We start from the raw sequence: 23,802 nt of genomic DNA on the forward strand, positions 1-23,802 counted from the left end.
TCTCCCTAAGGAATGCCATAGCCGAAACTGGGTTTTCCCACAAATCCTTTATAGAGCGTATGTTGTGTTGTTTGCGTGCATGATTGTGTATAATGCAGTCTTCCATTATATGTTGTATGGTATGGGGTGAAGTGTTACATCCTGGGCAGCTGTTCACAACGCGGTCATCCAGCCTCTTCTGGTAGCTTAGAAGTGCTGGGTGGTGACCGCACCGCAGTCTGGCCAAGTGGACGTCCTTTCGTGGGAGAGAGGATTCAGAAGGGTGGATATCAGGGGGTCTGGCATGCAGCAGTGTGTTGTCTTTCAGTAGCAGTGTGTTGTCTTTCAGTGTGTTAATGGAGCGGTGAGTGATATGATTATGAATATGTTTCCGGAGGCTGGTATTTGGTGGTTGTGGAGGAAGAGAAGAGAGTATCTGTGCGTGATAAAGGTCTTTGGGTGTTGTTTTAATGTTTCTTGGTGTGTGTGGGTTTTTTGCTATGTAGTGTAGCGGGTGTAATGTGTTTGTGGTGGCTGCGGCAAGTGTTTGTGTGCCTCTCATGTCGAGGTGGTCCTTGACTTTGAGGACTTTTGTTTCATGGTGTAAATGGTCTGTAGGTGTTGTATTTGTGCAGCCTGTAATTATTTTTAGGGCTTTGTTTTGTATGATTTGAAGGGTGTTGTGGTGTGTCTCACTGAGATTAGGAGCCCATGCAGGACTCGCATAATTCAACACTGAGCGTATGCATTGTTTGTATATTGTTATATTAGTTTCTTTGTTTTGTCCAAATGTTGTTCCAGTGATTGACTTAAGTGCGTTAAGTCTGGGTGTGCATTTGTTTTTTATGTTTGTGATGTGTTGTTTGAAAGACATGGATGTATTGTATGTTACACCAAGAATTTTCGGTGTGTTTGTGTGTGGTATTAGAGTGTTGTTGATGTAGAGATGAGGTATGTATTTGTGTTCTTTTGTCCAGTTGGTGAGAAGTGTTGCTGTAGATTTGGTTGGAGCTATTTTGAGTCTGTTTGTGATGAACCATGTGTTGAGTGTGTCAAGGTATGGCTGGATTATTTCTGCAGCTTTGTCTGTGTTACGATGTGTGCATGTGATTGTTATGTCGTCTGCGTAGGAAGAGATTTGTATTTCTGAGGTGTCTGGCGTGGGTAAGTCATGCATGTATAGATTAAATAGTGTGGGGGATAGAACCGAGCCCTGTGGTACTCCGTTCTTAATGTTTCTGATGTGCGATGATTGGCCATTATATGACACGTAAGCATTCCTACCTGCCAGATAATTGGCCAGCCATCTTTTGGTGTTATTGTGCATGTCTGTGTTATATATTTTATTTGTTAGGTTGTGGCAGGGGATAGCATCAAAAGCTTTACTAATGTCTAATGTTATAAGAAGTGTTCTTTGGTGGGGCCTATCTGAATTGATGCCATCTAAAATTCTTTGTGAGGTTTGTCAGAAGAGTGTTTGTGGAGTGTAGTGGCCTAAAACCGTATTGTGAGTCAGCAAGGGGAATATGTGGTGTGACAAGTTTAAGTATTAGGCGTTCAATGACTTTAGAGGGGGTGCAGAGAAGTGTGATTGGACGGTGCGGTGTTGGGATTGTTGGGGGGGTAGCCAGCCAAGGCATACACCCACCCATGCAATGCCCATTTGTTTTGGGTCCTTGTGGATGAGGGGCCATTCCTGTCCCCTGCCTAATACCTAGGCCAGATGCAATGCAGCAAGACAGAGCACCTCCACAGTAGGGCCTGACAGCCAAAGCTGGTTTACCCCCACAACTTCACATGGCAACAACTCCAATCACCCCATCATCTACTCAAGAATTCATTGCAGATACGAAGAAACCCCTTCAGAACATATGAATTTATCATCCATTCACAACCATTTTCCACTATCATCTACCTTTTGCCCTCTCCCATCCCTACCCAACAGACATTCCCCTTTAACCCAAGGCCCCTTCCATCCACCTCATTCTCCGTCTTCCCCTCAAGTTTGCTCCATCCACCTCTGCCTTTCACACTTTTTCCTAGCATTTCTTCACTTATTTTTCCTTTATATATATATACCCAAACCATTCTAGTGTTGATTGATCAATCCAACTTGTCAGCTCTCTTTCCATCTCCACTTTCTGCCACACCTTATTTCTCATTCTATCCAGTGGTTTCACTCTGATGGGAATTTCTTTCTCGTGTGGTGAACATCAGTTCTGAAGACTTTGCGTATTTTGTTCTGCCTCACTCCAGAGGAGTTCTTCTGGCACAGGAAAAACCCTAAAATAGAGGTTCCACTATCAAGGCCCTGACTCGGGTAAGTAACCAGCCCCCAACTGAATAAAACCTTTTAATTGAACACTGTAGATTATAATCCTGTATTTGGCCAGGCATACTTTAAATGTAGACTCCATCATCAGCACCACTGCTCCTGTCATCCTATTGCTATCATTGCTCCTTTTACTGTCATCAATGTCCTTAGCATTGCATGGCTATGATCATCATTATCTTCCTCAATATTGTTAACATCACCATTACCATCATTGTCACATGTGACCAATGATGGGTACACGGTTGTGGCCGTCAAGTGAAACGGAAGTTGGGTGGATGGGGTAAAGAAAGCCATAAAGAGATTGTGGTAAAGATAATAATAATAAAAATAATAACAATCACAAATAATAAGAGCTGTCTTCTGTGTTGTGGTTGCATCCGAGGCAATAGGTATCTGTTGTCAAGGGATTTCTCCCCGTCTTCTCTTTTTCTGCATGAGGGGACGGAGAGGGTGGATTGCCAATTAAATGAAGCGGCCTTGATGTGGATGTGCTATGTCTTGTGACACTGCTTCTGACCCAGTGCAGTGGGTGAGATGCAGGGATGACCCATCATCCAGGAGGAGCCAATATAAAAGGGAGGGGGAGGGGGTGAATGGGAGTGGAGTATGTGGGGCCTTTGGTATATGTATGTAAGTAGTTTCTGTGGTGATACTCTTCTATTGCAAAGTGGTGAGCTGAATACAGGTTTGCATGTGTCAGTACAATTTTTACATCTAAGGAATGATTACTCTTCTAGGTTCTCTGGGTGAATTTGGTGAATTATAGAATATGTTGGTCTTTTCTGGAGTGCTTGGTTCCAAGTGTGTATTTTTAAATACATACATATACCAAAGGCTTTTTTTCACCCTTACAAGGGAGTTAGCCAAAAAACAAAGGCATAAAAACAACTCCCATCCACTCCATCCCTCTCACACTCCTCTCTCCTCCACCCTCTTATCTCGGCACTTCCTGGATGATGGGTTATCCTGCATCTTACCCACTGCCTGTTTTTAAATAGGACCATACAAATGGAAGAGACTGCAAGAGACCATAAGGCCTACACTAGGTAGTTCCATATCCATTTCCACCTGTCCTTTCCATTCATAAAGTTATCTAATCTTTTCTTAAAACAACCAATTGTTTCAGTGCTCACGACATGGTTGTTTTTATTTTGTGTTTAAAGTTTGTGTTTAAATGGTGTGATGGGAGGAATGGGATTTGGACTCAAATCAGGTTGGAATGCATGACTGACTCGATAAATTATCGCAACTTTATTTGTTTACAAAAGGCCACATCACCTTGATCTTATATCAAGTTTGATGCACTCATACATACATATACCAAAAGCTTTTTCCCCCTTACAAGGGAGGTAGAGGTAGAGAGAGAGAGAGAGAGAGAGAGAGAGAGAGAGAGAGAGAGAGAGAGAGAGAGAGAGAGAGAGAGAGAGAGAGAGAGATAAAAAAAAAAAAAAAAAAAAAAAAAAATCCCATTCCTACCCATTTTATCCCCACATATTCCACTCCCATCCCTCCCTCCCTCTTCTCTTGGCTCCTCCTGGATGACGGGTCATCCCTGCATCTCGCCCACTGCAGCAAGACATGGCACATCCACAGCAAGGCTGTTTCTTTTAATAAGCAAACCCCCCCTCTGTCCCCTAATGCAGAAAAAGAGAAGACAGGGAGAAATCCCTTCAGGCTGCACCTTAAAAAAACAGCTGATAAAAATAAATAAATAAAATAAATAAATAACAAATAAATAAATAAAACAAAATAAAATAATGGAGTCTTTATAATAATTGTTGCCTCAAGTCACACTGAGTGGAAACCCATGGGAGTTTTCTCTAAGCAGAATAAAATAATTTGGTACTAACAGGACTAAAATCTTCATCATCCTCTGTAAAAGATGATAATTACCACCCCTGACATTTTTACTTATATAACACACCTTCAACAACCACAGGATCAAACTTGTCTTGAACCCTGTCCATTCCGTGCAGGATCTATTTTTTTCATTCTAATGCCGGACTATGCGACTATTCTTTACGGTGCTCTTCATGTAGCAACATGGTAACAAGAGAAGGCACTTGCCCATGGATAAGAGAAACAGTTTGCAATTTTACAGCAAAGGCTCCTCACCTTGCCATACAAATTGGGGACAGCTGAATAAGTTCATCTAGTATTAGCTAAATTAAAACCTTTAAAAGTGACAATGTTTCTCAATGGATCATGGTCTGCTCAACCATCAACCTTATAAAGGGGAGATGGCCTTTTGGTATGTATGTATGTATGCATGCACCGTAACCCCTTCCTGACTAAAACAAATTGTGCCACAGGGTACTTGCATGCATAAGGTAAAACTATCACCCCCCCAACACACACACACATAGTGGTAGCATTCACAACTGCTAACTCAGCAGTCTGAGTTTGAATCCCGTCTAGGGATGATATAATTTCAGTAGGGAAGAGGGTAGAGGGGAGTGGAGTATGTAGGGGATGAAGTGGGTGGGAGTGGTTTTCTATACCTTTTTCTTTTGGCTACCTCCCGTGTAAGGGGGAAAAAATCCTTTGGTATATGTATGTATCACTGCGCTGCGACCCGTTACTCCAACTCTTGTGGGTGGGGAGTTGAGGTATGTGTGTGTGTCAGGTCACAACATTACCCATACATCAGTCATACATGAGCTCTGAGCTCTCATCCGGGAGGGTAGCAGTTATTGATCATAAGTCCAACACATGATCCAAGACCATAGTGAATCACACACCTATCCTGAATCTCCACTCTGCCACTCTAGTACTTTATTTTCAATTCTGGAAGGACAGAAGTAGTACATGAGAGATGTAAAATTGTATAATAATGAATGATGGTTTGGATATGGGTACATATGTGGGTAAAAGTAAGGTGATGAGATGTTCAAGGGAAGAATGTGGCAGCATATTGCAAGTGAGTATTAAGGGAGAGAGACTGGAGAAAGTGGATAGCTTTAGATACTTGGGTGCAAATGTGGCAGGAAAGGGAGGAGTGGAGGTGGAGGTAGAGTGTAGATTGAGAGAAACAAGTAAATGCCTTGGGGGATTTAAAAGTGTAATGAGAAAGAGTCATTTGGGATTGGATGCTAAGGGGAGATTGTATGAAGGAATGATTATACCAACAGAACAGTATGGGGCAGAAACATGGAACATAAGCAAGGAAGAGAGGAGGAGTTAGAATGTGTTTGATATGAAATGCCTGAGAAGTATGGTAGGGGTTACTAGGCTGGACAGAGTGAGAAATGAGGAAGTGAGGAGGAGAGTGGGGGTGGAAAGGGAGTTGGGAGATAGGGCTGATGAAAGAGTATTGGGACAGTTTTGACACATGGAAAGAATAAGTGAAGAAAGATTAATAAAAGAGGTGTGGAAGACAGAGGTGGAAGGAGTGAACATGAGAGGGTGACCAAGGATGAGATGGATGGATGGGGTAAAAGGGGCACTGGGAGAGGGGAATGTCTGTTAAGGAAGGAAGGGAGAAGACAGAATATAGGGGTGAGTGGAGAATGGTTGTATGTGGATGATGTGATGCATGTAAGGGAGTGGGTGGGGGTGGGGGGAGGGAGTATGTTTGAATGATATTTTCACGCAATTCAAAGGGATTTCTCCCCCATCTTCTCTTTTTCTGCATGAGGGAATGGAAAGGGGGGTGGGGGTGTCACCAATTCAATGATGAGGTCTTGCTGTGGATGTGCTGTGTCTTGCTACATTGCTTCTGACCCAGGGCAGAGGGTGAGATGCAGGGATGACCTGTTATCCAGGAGGAGCCAAGATAAGAGGGAGGGTGAGGGGTGAATGGGAGTGGAGTATGTGGGAATGGAATGGGTGGGAGTGGATTTTATGCCTTTTTTTTGGCTACCTCCCTTGTAAGGAGGGGGTGGGGGGGGACAGCCGTTGGTATATGTTTATGTATGTACACGAGATGGATTTTGTCATGGCAAACACCGTCTTAACACACTTTCATACGAAGTGGCACTTTTCTTCTTGTTCTAGTTGCTGCCGGCTTCTATTCATCTCTGAGGCACACTTCCGCTTGAAAGGGTTAGTTGATTGACAGGTGGACACATGCCTGGAGAAAGCCCTCACTTATAAAGATCATCTGTGAAGGTCTGTCCAGTTCCTGGCGAGACTACTTGCCATCTCGTGCACCAAAATTTGATCCCATATGCTCCTACAATCCTGGGCTCAATTACTTTCTTCATCAGTGCTCGAAAAAACGATACCCTTACTGCTCTTTCTGTTTGTGGAAAGGTTTGACTGACGCTGCGAAGCTCTGGCGAACGATTCCATGATGTTTCCAGAGACCTGTGGGTTACGGAACAGAGAAGAACATACTTTAGTGAGGCCATCTCAGAAGGAGAACCTTCGCTACATTCACATTAGCCCCTTCGCTACAGTCATTCCTTTTACAGGTTTTTAAAACTCACACACCGTTACCTTGAGTTTCACTGGCAATGCCTCTTAGCTTCCACCCTGACACCACTGATCTCTCTGGGAAGAAAACTTGAATTGTTGTCTGAGTTGTATTGTACACACCACAATAACCATGTGGCATAGAACACGCGAGATGTCGCCCATGACCTGACGCTCTCTGACAGTGCGACCCTGCTTGACCCAACCTAACCTAATCCAGTGCAATTATGTAATTATGCACCACGGGTGACTACCCACGCGGTATATATATTGGCTCCCGCCGCATGTAAAATCAGTTCATTCGTACCTTACAATAAAGGATACGAACTCACCAAAACCTCTTTCTCTTCACTACAGTATCATTGAGAGATTTTCTCTATGTCATTGGCTGAAAGTAGTAAGAGCAGAGGTCTCCTTATGCTAAACGGTGGAAAAATAAAGCCAAAGAACAGGATGCAAACAAAATCACCTCAACAGAACATTTGCAAACTGAAACTAAAATCCTTCCCATAGTATAGCACATGCAAAGGATAGGCACGTGGTCTATGCAAGATCCCTGAGCTCCTATATGTCTATCACATCACATAAAATAACCTCTGCCATCTGACCATGATGGAATGCTTGCTGGTTGAACAGTTCACAGCATTGTTGTCTATGACAGATGTTGGAAGTGAAGGCAGTTCAAATCCCGTTGGCGGTGAGTGAGTTTGTAGTAATGGAATGCTACATTAAATCACTTCTATTCCAAAAAACCCTCCATTATGTGGCACCATCCTCTGTGTGTGTGTGGGGTTCATAACATTAAACCGAATCACAACAAATAAAAGCCCACTGGTAGCATACTACTTAAACACCTGAACAATTTACCACAAGCCGTATGCAACACATACAAAAACACACACACTCTCAGATCACAAAACAAGCACTCCAAAACTGACCATCAAATTTCTTACTCCACCAAACTCTCCAAGACATCAACCCTACAGAGAAATCCCGTCTGTGATGAGCAAGATCCACATTGGCACATCTGCATTTGGGCCACCTTCCAGCTTTAAACCAGTACTAACACAAAACAGGCCTAACCAGACGTCCATGTTGCCCTTGATGCAATCGCCACACAGAAAACACTGAACACCTTCCCTACAGCAACAAGGCTATGGAAGAATGAAGTCCTTTACATACCGTCCCCATACTGAAGAAGTTGTCGATACTTACAGCAGGGGCCTTTCCTCTTCCTCTTCCTCTGCTCCTGGAGGTTGTGGAGGTTGTGGATGAAGAGCTCTTGGTTGGAGAGTTTGAGGACTTCTTGGTGGGAGACAGGTAACTAGTTATATCTAGTGAAGGCTTGCTCTTCCCTGACCCACCTCCCCTACTACCTCCTCGGGATCCTCTTGCTCCTCTGCTTCCTCTTCCTCCACGGCTCCCACGTCTAAAAAAAAAAAGTTAAATAAGTCAAAGGGGAACCGAGCAGAGGATGGGTTCACTCTGTGTTTTGCACTATGTTGACCCAGTCTGGCCTGTGGCCTGAGGTCAGATGCCAGAGGTGATGACCTCTATTACGGCTAAGTGCCAACTGGCCTAAGCCTGAAGGGAAGGGGGAAAGAAGGGAAGGGAGAAAGAAGAGAAGGGAGGAAAGAGGGTAAGGGAAGAAAGAGGGTAAGGGAGGAAAGAGGGGAAGTAAGGAAATAAGGAAAGGAGGGGAGGAGAAGGGAGGAAAGAGGGGAAGCTGCAGTAATTTTATTCACTCAAGGGAAACAAACTATACAACAAAAGGGGCCCGTTTACATCAACATCTTCAAATGGATGAAGGAGGGACAGGAGTAGCCATATAACAAAGCAGTGGGGGGTCAACTAGCCTTGGCAGTCAAGCCCTGTTGTAATGGTGCTGTGCCTTGCTGCACTGCATCTGACCCGAGCCGTTGGCAAGGAACGAGAATGAATTTTCATTCGCAAGGTGGGCATGGGACGGGTGTGGGGATTTGATCATTTACTTTATAAGGGGAGAAAGGGACCTTTAGTATGTATGTTCAATAAACCTTTCACTGTTATTCACAACTATATATCTATTTTGGGTGCTCCTGGGGGCTGAAACTGAATACACAGCAGCCAACTCGTATAAGGGTGGCCAATGAAACACTATATGAATAAATTAATACCGGTAATTGTAAAGCACTACATTACAAGCGTGTGGTCGCTAAGGAGGCAGAACCAAAACTGCCTCTGACGCCAAGCCATGCCACCAAACTCAGACTTGGCGGGAAAATCACAGATGCAATTTTGGTTCTCACATTAATACACTGAATATACAAATATACAATAATAAATATACGATATTACAAGGAATGTTCAATGCTACAATTACAAACTTGTCTCACCCTCTGGCTGGTGGTGGTGATCCATCCTGCTCCATGTCCGAATCACTAAAGTCGTTATCACTCCTGGCTACTCTCCTTTCACGTGAAGGATCATTCAAAGCTTCTGCAGCCTGTAACATATACATTATCGGCTGTATTTGCTGAACTGGAACGTATGAATTACACTCGTGGAGTCCCGTATCTTTGTTTTAATTGATCAAACCTGAGGTTTTGGCTGTGCTGTTAGATGTTGTCAATACTTTGGGGAGTTTAGGAGTATTCCTACTGACATGCTGCTGTGCATTATCTTATATTTTGTATACTGGTTTCGTTACTATAGTAGGTCCCTTTTGTTCCGGTGGGGGGGGTTCAGGTGAACAAAATAGGATGGTGGTAAATGGAATACTAAAACTGTCAAATTCAGTGGGAAAAAAAATAATAATAAAAAAAAAAAAAAAATAATAATAATAATAATAATTACCTCTTGTTCTTCATCTTTCTTATTTCGCTGTTGTGCTCGATACTCATAAATGGCCTCATCCAGGTCATCCTCATCAATATTTTCCTCAATTAAATGTTTTTTAGCCCTCTCAACCTGGTGGCTGCAAATGAGAAGAAAAAAAAAAAAAAAAAAAAAAAAAAAAAAAAAAAAAAAAATGTTAAGGAAAAAAAATATATATATACATATTTAATATGCAGAACCCACTAAGAATAGGAAAAACACACGGAGTCCGAGTGCTTTCGTGATATATTCATTATTCTTGATAATGTGAATATATCACAAAAGTGCTCAAACTCCATGTGTTTTTCCTCTTCCTAGTGGATTGTGCATATTTGTGATTCACGTGTGCCTTGTGGATATATACATTTAATATGTATAAATATGTGTTCATACACTTTCCACATCTCCACCTTGCTTTTCCCTTGAACGAAGCTACCAAACCAGCCCTTCCTAGCGGACAGATCCAGTGCAAACATTCAAAATATAGTGTAAGGATGAATATAAAATTTTCATCCCTCTTTTTGTTCGGTGTAGTGTCCTTGTGGCGTAATTGGAAGCGTGTTGGTCTCGTATTCAATTAGTTGTGGGTTTGAATCATACACTCTTCTCCAACTCCCAGCAAATGTCTCGGACTGCAGCTACGCAGCTACACACCTCCTGGCGCCCCTGGTCATCACCTTTGTACAGGAATGTTGCCACATAAGGAACTTGTTCTAGTTCATATTAGACAATTACCTTCAACTGGGACTAACTTCCACTCCTCGCAAGGTCAGAGATGACAGTATTTTGATTAAACTAGAATTTACGGAGAAATCGAGAAGAATGGACATCCTTGTCTGCTCCATAAATTTGTAGAGTAGATTGGGGTCGGCATACAATGAAATGATGGGAGTAAACCAGCTTCAGCTGTTGGGCCCTACTGTGGAGGAACTGTGTCTTGCTGCACTGTCCACCTGAGCAACATGGCAGGAGACAGGGATGACCCTTCATCCATGAGGTAATGTGATGGGAGGAGAAAGGAAAAAGAGGTTTGAATGGGGGCGAGATGAGTGTGGAGTTGTTGTTGTTCCCTAGACTATCTGTCCGAGCAGTCTCATCTCCCCAAGGAATGCCACGGCTGAAATCCTTTATGGAGTGTATGTTGTGTAGTTTGTGTGCATGGTTGTGTATAATGCAGTCTTCCATGACATGTTGAATAATACGAGGTCCTGGTGCTGCAGCAACTTCGTTGTGGGACCACTCCCCAACCCCAAGAGTTGGGGGCCAAACAGCTGCAAACATCCCTGGCCACTGGCGCTACGCAGGTGGCACCTATCCCCAGGAGGGGGCTTCGGTTGCCTGGGCAAGTACCACATTCCTTTCACAACATGCACTGAGTGTGGAGTAGGTGTGTGTGCTTCAATTTGGCCCCCTACAGGGGAAACAATCTCCCTTTCCCGCCACATTCACATCCAATAATAATAGACAATAATAACAATAACTGAATTATATCCCATCAACTGCACTGATTCAGAAGCAATGCAGCAAGACAAAACACCCACTGCCTTGTGTCAGAAGCAATGCTGTGTCTTGCTGCATTGCTTCTGACCCAGGGCAGTGGGTGGGATAAAGGTATGACCTGTCATCCACGAGGAGCTAAGATGAGAGGGGGGGAAAGGGTGGTGGATGGGAGTGGAATGGGTGGGAGTGGGTGGTTGCCTTTTGACTTGGCTACCTACCTCGTAAGGGGGAAAAAGTCCTTGGTATATACCATCATATCCCAAGGGCTTTTTCTCCTTTAAATGGGAGGTCGCCAAAGTAAAAAGGCATAAATCCACTCCCACCCATTCACCACTCCTCACCCTCCCTCTTTTCTTGGCTCCTCCTGGATGCTGGGTCATCCCTGCATCTCGCCCATTGCACTAAGTCATAAGCAATGCATAAAGACACAGCACATCCATAGCAAGGCTGTTTCATTTAATTGGCGACCCACCCTCGCTGATCCCTCATGCAGAGAAAGAGAGGAGAGGCTGTGTCAAAATATAATTCACACATAGCCACTCCCTAAATCCCCCATCCAAAATCTACTACTTATTGTTGGACAGTTTGTATGTCACTGGATTATGAGAGTACTAGGAGGATAGCAGTTGTTACTTGTCAACTCCTTTTATGGGAAAAGGTGGATGAAACAAGAGTCAAAAGTTGATAGACACCGTCGGCCTGGTCTCAAGATCAAGTGTCTATTTCTCACGGTTGCACCTACATACACAGATAGGACGTTGGCAATGACAGGAAGACTGTGCTTTCTGGTATCTGTTTTTGTAGAACCACCACTTGCAAGAACCCACTGTTGGTTCCCAGTTACAGTATATATATATATATATATATATATATATATATATATATATATATATATATATTAAAAAAAAAAAAAAAAATTCTCTGAATGAAGAATAACCTTTCTAGAGATAATATTGTGTGACTTAGCAGTTGGAGTGTTAGAAAGTCTTTCTAGCACTGACATGGGTCTCACAAATTAAATTTCATGACACTTCCAATATAACTCACTCAAAAATAATTTGCAGAGCTGTCTTGTCATCCTTTTCCACAAAACTGTTGACAGCAGCAGCTAAAACTCTTTCACTTAACAGGACCAACTGATGTTTCGCATCGTCAATCCCGGAGAAATATTGCTCGACTAGGTCTTCTACACGAATCTTGTTTTCCTTAGAATTGTAAAATAAAAACATCAAATTACATACATTTTTCTGTCCAAAGTGAGATTGTTAAATATGGGAGAGAAGAAGTCTTACCTCCTTTGTTCCCAGTACATACATCCCTTTCACCCCTTCTTAATAACTATGTGAAGATTGTACATACATATATCAAGGGTTTTTTCCCCTTACAAAGGAGGTAGCCAAAGTCAAATGCATAAATCCACTCCCACCCATTTCATCCCCACATAATCCAATCCCATTCACCACCCCTCCCTCCTTCTTTTCTTAGCTCCTCCTGGATGATGGGTCATCCCTACATCTTGCCCACTGCCTTGGGTCAGAAGCAATGCAGCAAGACATTGTACATCCACGGCAAGGCCGCTTCACTTAATCGGCGACCCCCCCTTCTCCATCCCCTTATGCAGAAAAAGAGAAGACAGGGAGAAATCCCTTTGGGCTGCGACAAAAATATCATTCACACATACTCCCTAACCTCCCCCATGGATCACAGCACCATCCATACACAACCACTCTCCACTTAACCCTATCTTCTGCCTTCTCCCTTTCTTGCTCAACAGACATTCCCCTCTTTCTTTATGCTCCTTTTACCCATCCATCCATCTCATCCTTGGTTGCCTCCTCATGACCACTCCTTCCATTTCTGCATTCCACACCTCTTTCGCTAATCTTTCTTCACTCATTCTCAATCTTTCCATGTGTCCAAACCATCCCAATACTCATTCATATAAATATGAGGAATAGCTTAGGTGATATAGCCCAAGCTCAAACAATATACGAGTTCAAATCTAAATATGATAATTGGAAATCAAAGATATAGATTAAATTTGGCCCATACATGAACTTGAGTCTAGATATGTTACAAAATTAGAGAATATAAGACAGGACCCATTAAGTTACTCCTTTTCTGTATACTAAAATTAGGTAAATACACCTCCCTTCTCATTTTCACCTTCATTCACACTAACCTTGAAGAAATCTCCTTCCACATGCTTATCTATCTCCTCCCTTCCTATTAGAGCCACCCTTTCCTCCCTCATCCTCTCCTCACTCCCGCCACCCTCACCACTACACTCTCAAACTCAAAATCACCCCTCCCTTTCAACTTAGTTTCACTCAATGCCAACACATCCATTTTCCTTCTCACAAACATACTGCCTATCTCTTTCCTTTTACCCTCATCTTTACCACAGTCACAAACATTAACCCCTACCATATGGTGACGCCTACATAGGCGTCATGAGGAGCAAGTGGGTACACGAAGATGCCGACGTCGGCATCTTGATTATAATTATTGTAGTCGTACCTGCGTGACCCACATACTCTGTAAACTGGCTTCATCATATTTTCTATGGTTATCAAAATTCACGAGTGAAAGAGAACGAGCGATAGAGCAGTGACTTTATTTTTTATAACGCAATTATTATGACACAACATCGCACGTCTGCCAGCTAATGCTGCCAGACGTGCGATGTGGCCCGTATTGAAGGGGTTAAAAGACCCAAATCTTGGGGTTCTGGTTGGAAAACCCCTCCTAGACCCTCTTATGCCTTGATTTCTCATAGGAATGTACCCTTTAGGGTTACAGAGAACAGGATGCTTAGTGCCGTCACTCTGTCCCTTTTTAGCCACATTTTATGACCTGAATGGGAAGACTCAGAGGCAGTATTCTTTCTTACCCCTACCACAGCGAACAGAGACAAATATGGAAACATATTCAAAGAAGTGGTACAGTATTAAATGGGGGGGGGGCAACAGAACAGAGGACCAGTTGCAGTACAACAAAGTAGCATAATTTCTCTATGAGTAGATACTTCCTCTAGTACAGACAAAAGGATGTGTGGTTCTGGTTCATAGGGGCACCCCATATAGTCCCTAAAGTATCAGCTGCATGCTACTGAACAAAATTTTACAGCACACAAACATGTAGCTGAATTCACAAATACCCAGTGGATTTGTAGAGCATATCCTTATGAATGGCAGAAACTCTTGCCAGAATATTTATAAAACCAATGGCTATTGCTACTAAAAGAAACTAGCACTCTACCTCTGCTCCTTCCATAACAGCGTCAAATACATCTTTATCAAGGTTAGACTCCTCATCCTTCTTGGCCTCTCTTTTTCTCTTCTTGAAAAGGATCATTTCACCGGCATTAGCTACATCATCATTAAATCTGTGGCCAAACCTCGAGATGTTGAACATCTGCGACTCGTCAACGTATTCTACTCGGAGACGAATGAGCGGTTTCTTTGGTTGCTGAGGATGACCTGAAGTGATGGATGGAAAACTGGTTATAAGGAGAGACTGCACCTTTTTGTGGTCTTAATCCGCATTTCCTCTCCAAAATCAAACCATACAGATTTTGTTTATCATTCTCACCACAAGTTCTTGTGTTTTCATTTATTCCTTTTGCCCAATACAACTTAGGTTTATACCTGTCAACTGGTCCTCAGCTTTCACCAACATATTTCGTACGTGCTCTTCAACAAGTGCCTCTATCTGTGGCCGCTGCTTTTCTCCAATTGCATAATCAAAGCCATGATCTGCTAAAATCAAGTCCTGAAAATAAAGTACACAAATTATTAGTTTGTGGTCTGCCTCTTTATGAGAGAATATATATACTGTATATATATATATATTACTGTATATATATATATATATACATATATATATATATAATCTGCTACTGCTCAAGGCAAAATCTCTATGTACAGTGTGTGTCACCATGTTGTTGTTCTCGTCATTCCCTAGACTGTCTGGTTGAAAAGTCCTGTCTCCCTAAGAAATGACATGGTTGGAATGGATTTTTCCCACAAATCCTTTATACATACATATACCAAGGCCTTTTCCCCCTTTCAAGGGAGGTAGCCAAAAAGAAAAAGGCATAAAATCATTCCCACCCATTCCATCCCTTACTACACTTCACTCCCCTCCACCCTCTCTCTTAACTTAGCACCTCCTGGATGACGGGTCATCCCTGCACCTTGTCCACTGCCCTGGGTCAGAGGCAGTGTTGCAAGTCACAGTACATCCACAGCAAGGCCGCTTCATTAAATCGGTGACACCCCCTCTCCGTCCCCCCATGCATTAAAGGAGAAGACAGGGAGAAATCCCTTCGGGCTGTGTCAAATTTTGCTCACACATACTACCTCACCCCCCATCCCCCCACCAATTCCACCTCATCATCCATATACAACCACTCCTCGTTTAACGACGACAATTGGGACCAGCATTGCTGTTGTTAACCGAATTGGTCGTTAAGCGAAAGTGTATACATATACGTACATGTACTGTATGTACAATGTCCAGCAATACAAGTATCTTTATTTTCATGTATTTTCCATCTTTTATACAGTACATTAAAGCTTTATTTACTGTTTTGATAGTACAGAAAGCCCTCAAATAACGCGGTGGTTAGGGTCCTGAAATTACCGTGTATGACCAAATTCGCGTATGCTGACATTCCATATTAAATACCGGGGTATTTTTTTAGTTTCGACCATGGGTGCAATTTAGCAATAGAAAATTAATTATTAACTTTGTAAATTAAAATGTATCAACGTAACATGCAATTTTGTGGGTGGAAATGAAAATAAAAAATACCTTGCTACAAGCAAATATGTTAATGGTACGAAATCGGTAGCATAGGATCGGGACGCCATCTTGTCGTCTGTCAATTGACGGCCTTGGTACTTCCGACAGTACCTCGCCAGGTATATTTTCTTGAAGGAATGTTATGGAGCGGAGATACATGCATTCCATCAAGCTGCAAGAACTTTGTATACCCCGCAAGCTGAGAGAGTGGTTGAAAAGCCCGCCAATGTCTCTCATGACGACGACAACGAAGACGAGCCGGATGACATTTAATTTGCAGGTAATGATTTATTAAACACAGGTTAGGTTAGTTTAGTTTAGGTTAGATGAATTTATCATCCTTTCATTTCTTCGATGTCGGCATCTATCATAACAAACATGGCGTACCATTTGTCCGACACGACTTCGTTACTTACAAAATCTGTTTTAGCACCTTTTTTGTTTTTTTATTTCTGCTCACAAAATTGCATATTACATTGATACATTATAATTTACAAAATTAATAATTAATTTTCTATTGCTATATTGCGCCCATGGTTGAAACTAAAAAATTACCAATACCAGTATATACTGTACCCCAGGTAGTTTTTGCAGCTTGCAGGATGGTAATGTAGACCTAAGCTTCAGAAAACTTTTCCTCACAGCTAATGTCCACCGTACAAGTTCATTTATAACATCATACAAATTTGCCTCAGCCAACTTATCATACACGATGTCGTAACTTCGGGAGATTTACGTTAAACGAATATTGGTCTGTCATAAAGCCCGTCGTTACTCCGTGTTGTTGTTAACCGAGCAGGTCGTTAAACGAGGAGTGGTTGTACAACCATTCTCCATTCACCCGTCTTCTGTCCTCTCCCGTCCTTCCTCAACAGACATTCCCCTCTTCTCCAAAGCCCCCTTCACCCCATCCATCCATCTCATCCTAGGAAGTCCCCTCATGTTCACTCCCTCCACATCTGCCTTCCATACCTCTTTTACTAGTCTTTCTTCACTCATTCTTTCCATGTGCCCAAACCATCCTAATACTCTTTCATCAACCCTATCTCCCAACTCCCTTTCCACCCCTGTTCTCCTCCTCACCTCCTCATTTCTCACTCTATCTAGCCTTTATATAATGTATATCATGTTGTTGACGTGTGTGATTGTGTAAATTGCAGACTTCCATAAAATGTTGCATAATATGGGGTGAAGTGTTATATCCTGGGCAGTTGTCTGCAATGCTGTCATCCAGCCTCTTCTGGTAGCTTAGAGGGGCTGGATGGTGGCCACAACACAGCCTAGTCAGGTAGACTCTGTCCTTTTGGGGTAGAGAGAGGATTCAGAGGGATGGATATCAGGGGGTCTGGCATGCAGCAATGTTTTATCTTTCAGCTTGTTGATGGAGCAGTGAGTGACATGATTATGGGTATGTTTCTGGAGGCTGGTGTCTGGTGGTTGTGGAAGCAGAGAAGAGAGTATTTGTGTGTGATATAGGCATTTGGGTGTTGTTTTGATGTTTCTCGGCATATGTCGGTTTTCTAATATGTAGTGTAGTAGGTGTGCTGTGTTTGTTACGGCTGGGGCAAGTGTTTGTGTGCCTCTCATGTCATGGCCATTATTGGCTTTGAGGTCTGTTTCATGGTGTAAATTGTCTGTTGTTGTTGTGTTTGTGTAGCCTGTAATTGTCTTTAGGGCTTTATTTTGTATGGTCTCAAGGGTGTTGTGGTGTGTCTTAGTGAGATTAGAGGCCAATGTGGGGCTCACATAACTCACCACTATGCGTATATATTGTTTGTATTCTGTAGTATTAGTTTCGTTGTTTTGTCCAAATATTGTTCTTACATACATACATATACCAAAGGCTTTTTTCCCCCTTACATGGGAGAAGGTAGCCAAAAGAAAAAGGCATAAAAACCACTCCCACCCATTCCATCCCCTACATACTTCACTCCCCTCTGCCCTCTTCCCTCCCTCTTATCTTGGCACCTCCTGGATGGGGGGTGAGGGAGTATGTATGAGAAATAAATTGACGCAGCCCGAAGGGGTTTCTCCTCGCCTTCTCCTTTTCTGCATGAGGGGATGGAGAGGGGGGTCGCCGAATATACTGTTCCTAAAATTTATTTAAGTGCATTAAGTCTAGGTGTGCATTTAGTCCTTATGTCTGTGATGTGTTGTTTGAATGACATGGATGTATTGTATGTTCTGCCATGAATCTTGGGTGTATGTGTGTGTGGTATGATAGTGTTGCTGATATAGAGGTGTGGTATGTATTTGTGTTCTGCTGTACAGTTGGTGAGAAGTGTGGCTGTAGATTTGGCTGGGGCTATTTTGAGTCTATTTGTAGTGAACCGGATATCGAGTGTATCAAAGTAGGATTGCAGTATTTCTGCCACTTTGTCTACATTACAGTGTGTGCATATAATTATTATGTCATCTATGTAAGAAGAAACCTATATTTTTGAGGAGTCAGATGTGGGTATATTGTGCCTTAAACAGTGTGGGGGATAGAACTGAGCCCTGTGGTACTCTGTTCTTAAAGTTTCTGGTGTGCAACAATTGGTCATTATATAACATAGACATTTCTACCTGCCAGATAATTGGACAGCTATCTTTTGGTGTAACTGTGCATGTCTGTGTAATGTATTTTGTTTGTGAGATTGTGATGGGAAAGGCATCAAAAGCTTTACTGATGTCTAGTGTCATGAGAAGTGATCTGTGTGGGAGCTTATCTGAATTGATGCCATGAAAAAAAACTTTGTGTGAGGTTTATCAGAAAAATGTATGTGGAGTGTAAGGGTCTAAAACTGTGTTGTGATTCAGCAAAGGGAGTATGTGGTGTGATAAGTTGGAGTATGAGGCATTCTATGACTTTGGATGGGGTGCAGAGAAGTGTGATTGGGCAGTGTGATGGAACTGTTGGGTCTTTGTTGGGTATGGGTATTGTGATGATTTTCCTATACTTCTAGATGTTGGGTATACTGTTATGTGAATAGCTGTAGTTTGCTCTAATCTTCTTCAAAGGATTGAAGAAGCTTACAGAAAAACTGGTCAGGAATAAACTCTGAATTAAACTCTTGTCTTCTTTTTCCACCTTCATATACAGTCAAACCTTGGTTATCGAACGCTTCTGTTCTCGACCAAATCGGTTTTTGACCAAAAAGTTCGAGAATTTTACGTCTCAGAACTCGACCAAATTTCGGCTCACGAACAAACCGAAAGAAGCCGAGCGTACCCGAACGCGGCTCACTCGCGAGCCGAGAGAACTCGAACGCCAAGGACGCTTCCTCCGTAGCGCATTTGCGATCAAAGTTCATTCCGAGCAGACGTGTTCGTTCTTATTTACGTAAATCTGACTTTTTTTCATCTTTGCATCGTGTATTAGCCCCTAATCATGGGTCCAAAGAAAGCAAGTTCAAGTGGTGAAGAAAAGAGGAAAGTAGTGCACAAAACTATTGAATTTAAAAAAGAATTAATAGCGAAATATGAATCTGGCGTTCGTGTGTCTGCGTTGGCTAAGGAGTTTGGGATGGCGAAATCGACGATAAGCACCATCCTAAAAAATAAAGACCAGGTTAAAGCAAGTGATGTGGCTAAAGGATCAAGTGTTTTTAGCAAACAAAGGCCACAGGTATTGGAGGAAGTGGAGAAACTTTTGCTGATTTTCGTAAATGAGAAACAGTTAGCAGGTGATACTCTTAGTGAAGATGCAATTTGTGCCAAAGCAAGACAATTGTATGAAGATTTGATCAAAAAATATCCTAGCATTATTCCGGAAGGGTTTGATTTTAAAGCAAGCAGAGGGTGGTTTGAAAAGTTTAAGAAAAGAAGTGGGATACACTTATTTATGGTAAACAGTATACAGTGCAGTTTATGGTGTAAAATAGTAAAAAAAAAATTTGAAAAAGTTGTTTTTTAGACTTGGAACGGATTAAAATTATTCACATTGATTATAATGGGAAAAATTGTTTCGGTTTTCGAACAAATCGCTTTTCGAACAGCCTTCTCGAACGGATTATGTTCGAAAACCGAGGTTTGACTGTATATATAAACAATAGTGTGTGCAAAAACCATACACGAATTTAAGAGCAAACTAGACACTGTGGGATAGAAAGGTGGGACACCATGAGCATAGCTCTCCTTCTCGTAAGATACAACTAGGTAAATACACACATGCTCCAACCCATGTATATCCATTCCCGATATACAACCAAGTTAACCATTCCACCGATACACACCCGTGGTATTCTGAAGAATTCCTTCCCCAGACCACCACCTATAACACTATCAGCAACACATTATACTACTTACATCAAAAATGAATGGGCGGACTGTTTGCAGTTTGATGGGGGTCATCTGAAACTGCTTCTTCCTGTTAACCTCTAACAAGCCGACGTGTTTCTCTACTGCCTCGCCAGCACACAGTGATGTTGCTACAGAACTCCCTGTAATGTATGTTATATATAAATTTGCATGGGAACTCCCAATATTTGCTAGACAAACACAAACACACACACACAAGAATTTAAGAACAAACTTGATGCTGAAAGATACAAAGATGGGTCACTACGAGCATAGCTCCCTTCCTGTATAATACTAGGTAAATACACACACCAAAGGCTTTTTTCCCCTCATAAACCAGGTAGATGAGTCAAAACACCATATGGGAGAGACATATGGACTACTGCAGAAGAATAAATGGCATTCCATTATATGGATGAAGAGATGATAAAAAGACTCATCGAAACCCTGATACGTCCAAGACTGGAATATGCGTCAATAGTGTGGTCCCCCACACAGAGTGAAGGATATCAGCAAGACTGAGAGAATGCAAAGGGCAGCAACCAAACTGGTCCTCAGCTTGGCAGATAAACCATATGAGGAGAGACTAAAAGCACTTGGTCTACCAACTTTGAAAGATTGAAGAGAAAGAGGTGACATGATTAAAGTGTTCAGGTCACTAAAGGGCATAGATTGCACTGATAGAAGAGATCTGATGAAAGATGTGAGGGCTTTGAGAGGTCATGGAAATAAATCAAGAAAGACCACATGTATAAAGGATGTGAAGAAATACAGTTTTCCATATAGATGTATAGATATGTGGAATAGCTCAGGTGATATAGCCGAAGCTCAAACAACATAAGAATTCAATTCTAAATATGATAATTGGAAATCAAAGATATAGATTAAGTTGGGACTGTACACGAATTTGAGTCTAGGAATGTTAGAAAATTTAAGAATAGGAGACAGGACACAATAAGCATTGCTCCTTTCCTGTATGCTACAGTTGGGTAAATACACACATCATATATACTGTATACCAAACACCTTTTTCACTTTTATAAGATGGATTGAACAAGTCAAATCCTCCACCCACTCCACATCCACCATCACCCCTTCTGTCTTAACATCCTGTGGATAAAAAGTCATTCCTCTCCCGTACCACACTACTTGGCAATGCAGCAAGAAACTGCTATTCCCCATAGAGGCTTAAAAGCAGGAGCTGGTTGATGCCCACTGCATAGTTATATGGCGAACCCCCCTCCTAATCAACTACAAAAATCTATGGTGCATACAGAATCCTTTAGGGCAACATCATTTCTTTATTCATTTGTACTTTCAAGACAGAGGTGAGTGGAGAATGGTTGTATATGGATGATGTTGTGATTGCATGAGGAGGAATGGGCAGGGGGGTGGGGGGTGGGGTAGTATGTGTGAGTAAATTTTGACACAGCCCGAAGGGATTTCTCCCTGTCCTCTCCTTATATGCAAGGGGGGACGGAGAGGGGGGGTCGCCGATTAAATGAAGCGGCCTTGCTGTGGATGTGCTGTGTCTTGCGACACTGCTTCTGACCCAGGGCGGTGGGCAGGGTGCAGGGATGACCCGTCATCCAGGAGGTGCTCAGATGAGAGGGAGGGTGGGAGGGGTGTGGAGTGTATGTAGGGATGAAATGGGTGGGAGTGTTTTTATGCCTTTCCCTTTTTGGCTACCTCCCTTGTAAGGGGGAAAAAGCCTTGGTATATGTATGTATGTACTTTCAGCCACTTCAAGAAGAAAAAGAATATATATATATATATATAAAATAATAATACATACATACATATACCAAGGATTTTTTCCCCCTTACAAGGGAGATAGCCAAAAATAAAGGCATAAATCCACTCCCGCCGATTTCATCCCCACATACTCCACTCACATTTACCACCTTCCCTCTTTTCTTGGCTCCTCCTGGATGACAGGTCATCCCTGCTTCTCATCAACTGCCCTGGGTCAGAAGCAATGCAGCAGGACACAGCATATCCTGAGCAAGGCTGCTTCATTTAATCAGTGAACCCCCTCTCTGTCCTCTCATGTAGAAAAGGAGATGATGAGGAATCCCTTCAGGCTGCGTCAAAATATCATTCACACATACTCTCTCACCTCCCCATCCCCAACCTACTCCCTTCCGTGCATCACAGCGTTATCCATACACAGCCATTCTTCACTCACCCCTACCTTGTCTTCCTTCCTTCCTCAACAGATATTCCCCTCTTTCCCAATACCCCTTTTACCCCGTCCATCTCATCTCATCATTGGTCGTCCCCTCATGTTCACTCCTTCCACACCTCTTATACTAATCTTTCTTCACTCATTCTTTCTGTGTCCAAACCATCCCAATACTCTTACATCATTCCTATCTCCCTACTCCCTTTCCACCCCTGCTCTCCTGTTCACCTCCTTGTTTCCCACTCTATCCAGCCTAGTAACCCCTACCATACTTCTCAGGCATTTCATCTCAAACACATTTAAACTCCCCGTCCCTTATGTTCCATGTTTCTGCCCCATACAGTGCTGTCAGCATAATCACTCCTTCATACAATCTCCTCTTAGCATCCATTCCCAAATGTCTATTTCTCATTACACTTTTTAGTCCCCAAAGGCATTCACTTGCTTCTCTCAATCTAGATTCTACCTCCACCTCCACTCCTCCCTTTCCAGTCACATTCGCCCCAAGTATCTAAAGCTGTCCACTTCCTCCCATCTCTCTCCCTTAAGACTCGCTTCCAATTTGCTACCACATTCTCCCCTTGTACATCTCATCCCCTTACTTTTACCCACATTTATCTTCAACTTCCTTCTTTCACACACCTTCCCACACTCCATCATTAACTTCCTTAATCCCTCCTCTGATCCTGCTACAAGTGCAGTGTTGTAAGCAAACAACAACTGGCTTATCTCCCACTTTTCTCCATAAATGAAATGAAAATAATAAAATAAATAAATAAATAAACAGAAAAAAGAATACATAAATAAACAAGGGTGAAACTATGATATGAAGAAACACAAGGTCGATCAAAGCCTTACCTGGCTGTACAACATAAAATTGGCCAGAAGACGACTTGCGATGTTGAATCAGGCATTCATGTTCGTGTCCCCAAATGACTAAATTCAAGAATGGGGGAAGGAACTCTTCTGGAACGTAGTTGGTCATGCCATGTTTGGTGTGGTTCTGGTGCAGAACCATAATGTTGAACCACGAGTTCATCTCTTCTCTTGGTCGTAACATCTTCACCTGTTCAACATTCCAAATAAATCATGGAGAGAGAAAAAGAAGACATTGAGGTAGAAAGTGGACACACTAAAACCCTTCTATCCCTTATGAAGGGGTTGACATAGAATATATATTGACATTATAGACATACCAAGGGCTTTTTCCCCCTTACCAGGGAGGTAGACAAAGTCAAAAGGGATAACTCCACTCCCATTCATCACCCTTCCCTCTTTTCTTGACTTCTCCATGTGTCCAAACCATCCCAATACTCTTTCATTAACCCTATCTCTCAATTCCTTTTCCACCCCCGCTCTCCTCCTCACTTCCTTGTTTCTCACTCTATACAGCCCAGTAGCCACTACCATACTTCTCAGGCATTTCATTCAAACTCTTTCT

General features: G+C 42.4%; 1 protein-coding gene across 2 annotated transcripts in view; it reads right to left on the reverse strand.

Moving 5' to 3' along the window:
• Positions 1 to 2,302: 2,302 nt before the first annotated feature.
• The window catches only part of mre11 (double strand break repair nuclease mre11), a 30,127-nt gene continuing 8,627 nt past the window's right edge, over positions 2,303 to 23,802 (reverse strand). For both annotated transcript variants that reach the window (XM_076178065.1, XM_076178066.1), the window contains exons 6-14: positions 23,220 to 23,427; positions 20,186 to 20,319; positions 14,737 to 14,860; positions 14,348 to 14,568; positions 12,134 to 12,291; positions 9,566 to 9,686; positions 9,106 to 9,215; positions 7,946 to 8,159; positions 2,303 to 6,622 (exon numbers count right to left, since the gene is read on the reverse strand). In XM_076178065.1, the coding sequence (XP_076034180.1) occupies positions 6,503 to 6,622; positions 7,946 to 8,159; positions 9,106 to 9,215; positions 9,566 to 9,686; positions 12,134 to 12,291; positions 14,348 to 14,568; positions 14,737 to 14,860; positions 20,186 to 20,319; positions 23,220 to 23,427 (1,410 nt within the window). In that variant the 3' untranslated portion in view covers positions 2,303 to 6,502. The remainder of the gene's footprint in view (positions 6,623 to 7,945; positions 8,160 to 9,105; positions 9,216 to 9,565; positions 9,687 to 12,133; positions 12,292 to 14,347; positions 14,569 to 14,736; positions 14,861 to 20,185; positions 20,320 to 23,219; positions 23,428 to 23,802) is intronic.

The sequence above is a fragment of the Oratosquilla oratoria genome, chromosome 41, assembly GCF_046742065.1.
Source record: "Oratosquilla oratoria isolate Oo_2021 chromosome 41, ASM4674206v1, whole genome shotgun sequence".
Lineage (NCBI taxonomy): Eukaryota > Metazoa > Arthropoda > Malacostraca > Stomatopoda > Squillidae > Oratosquilla > Oratosquilla oratoria.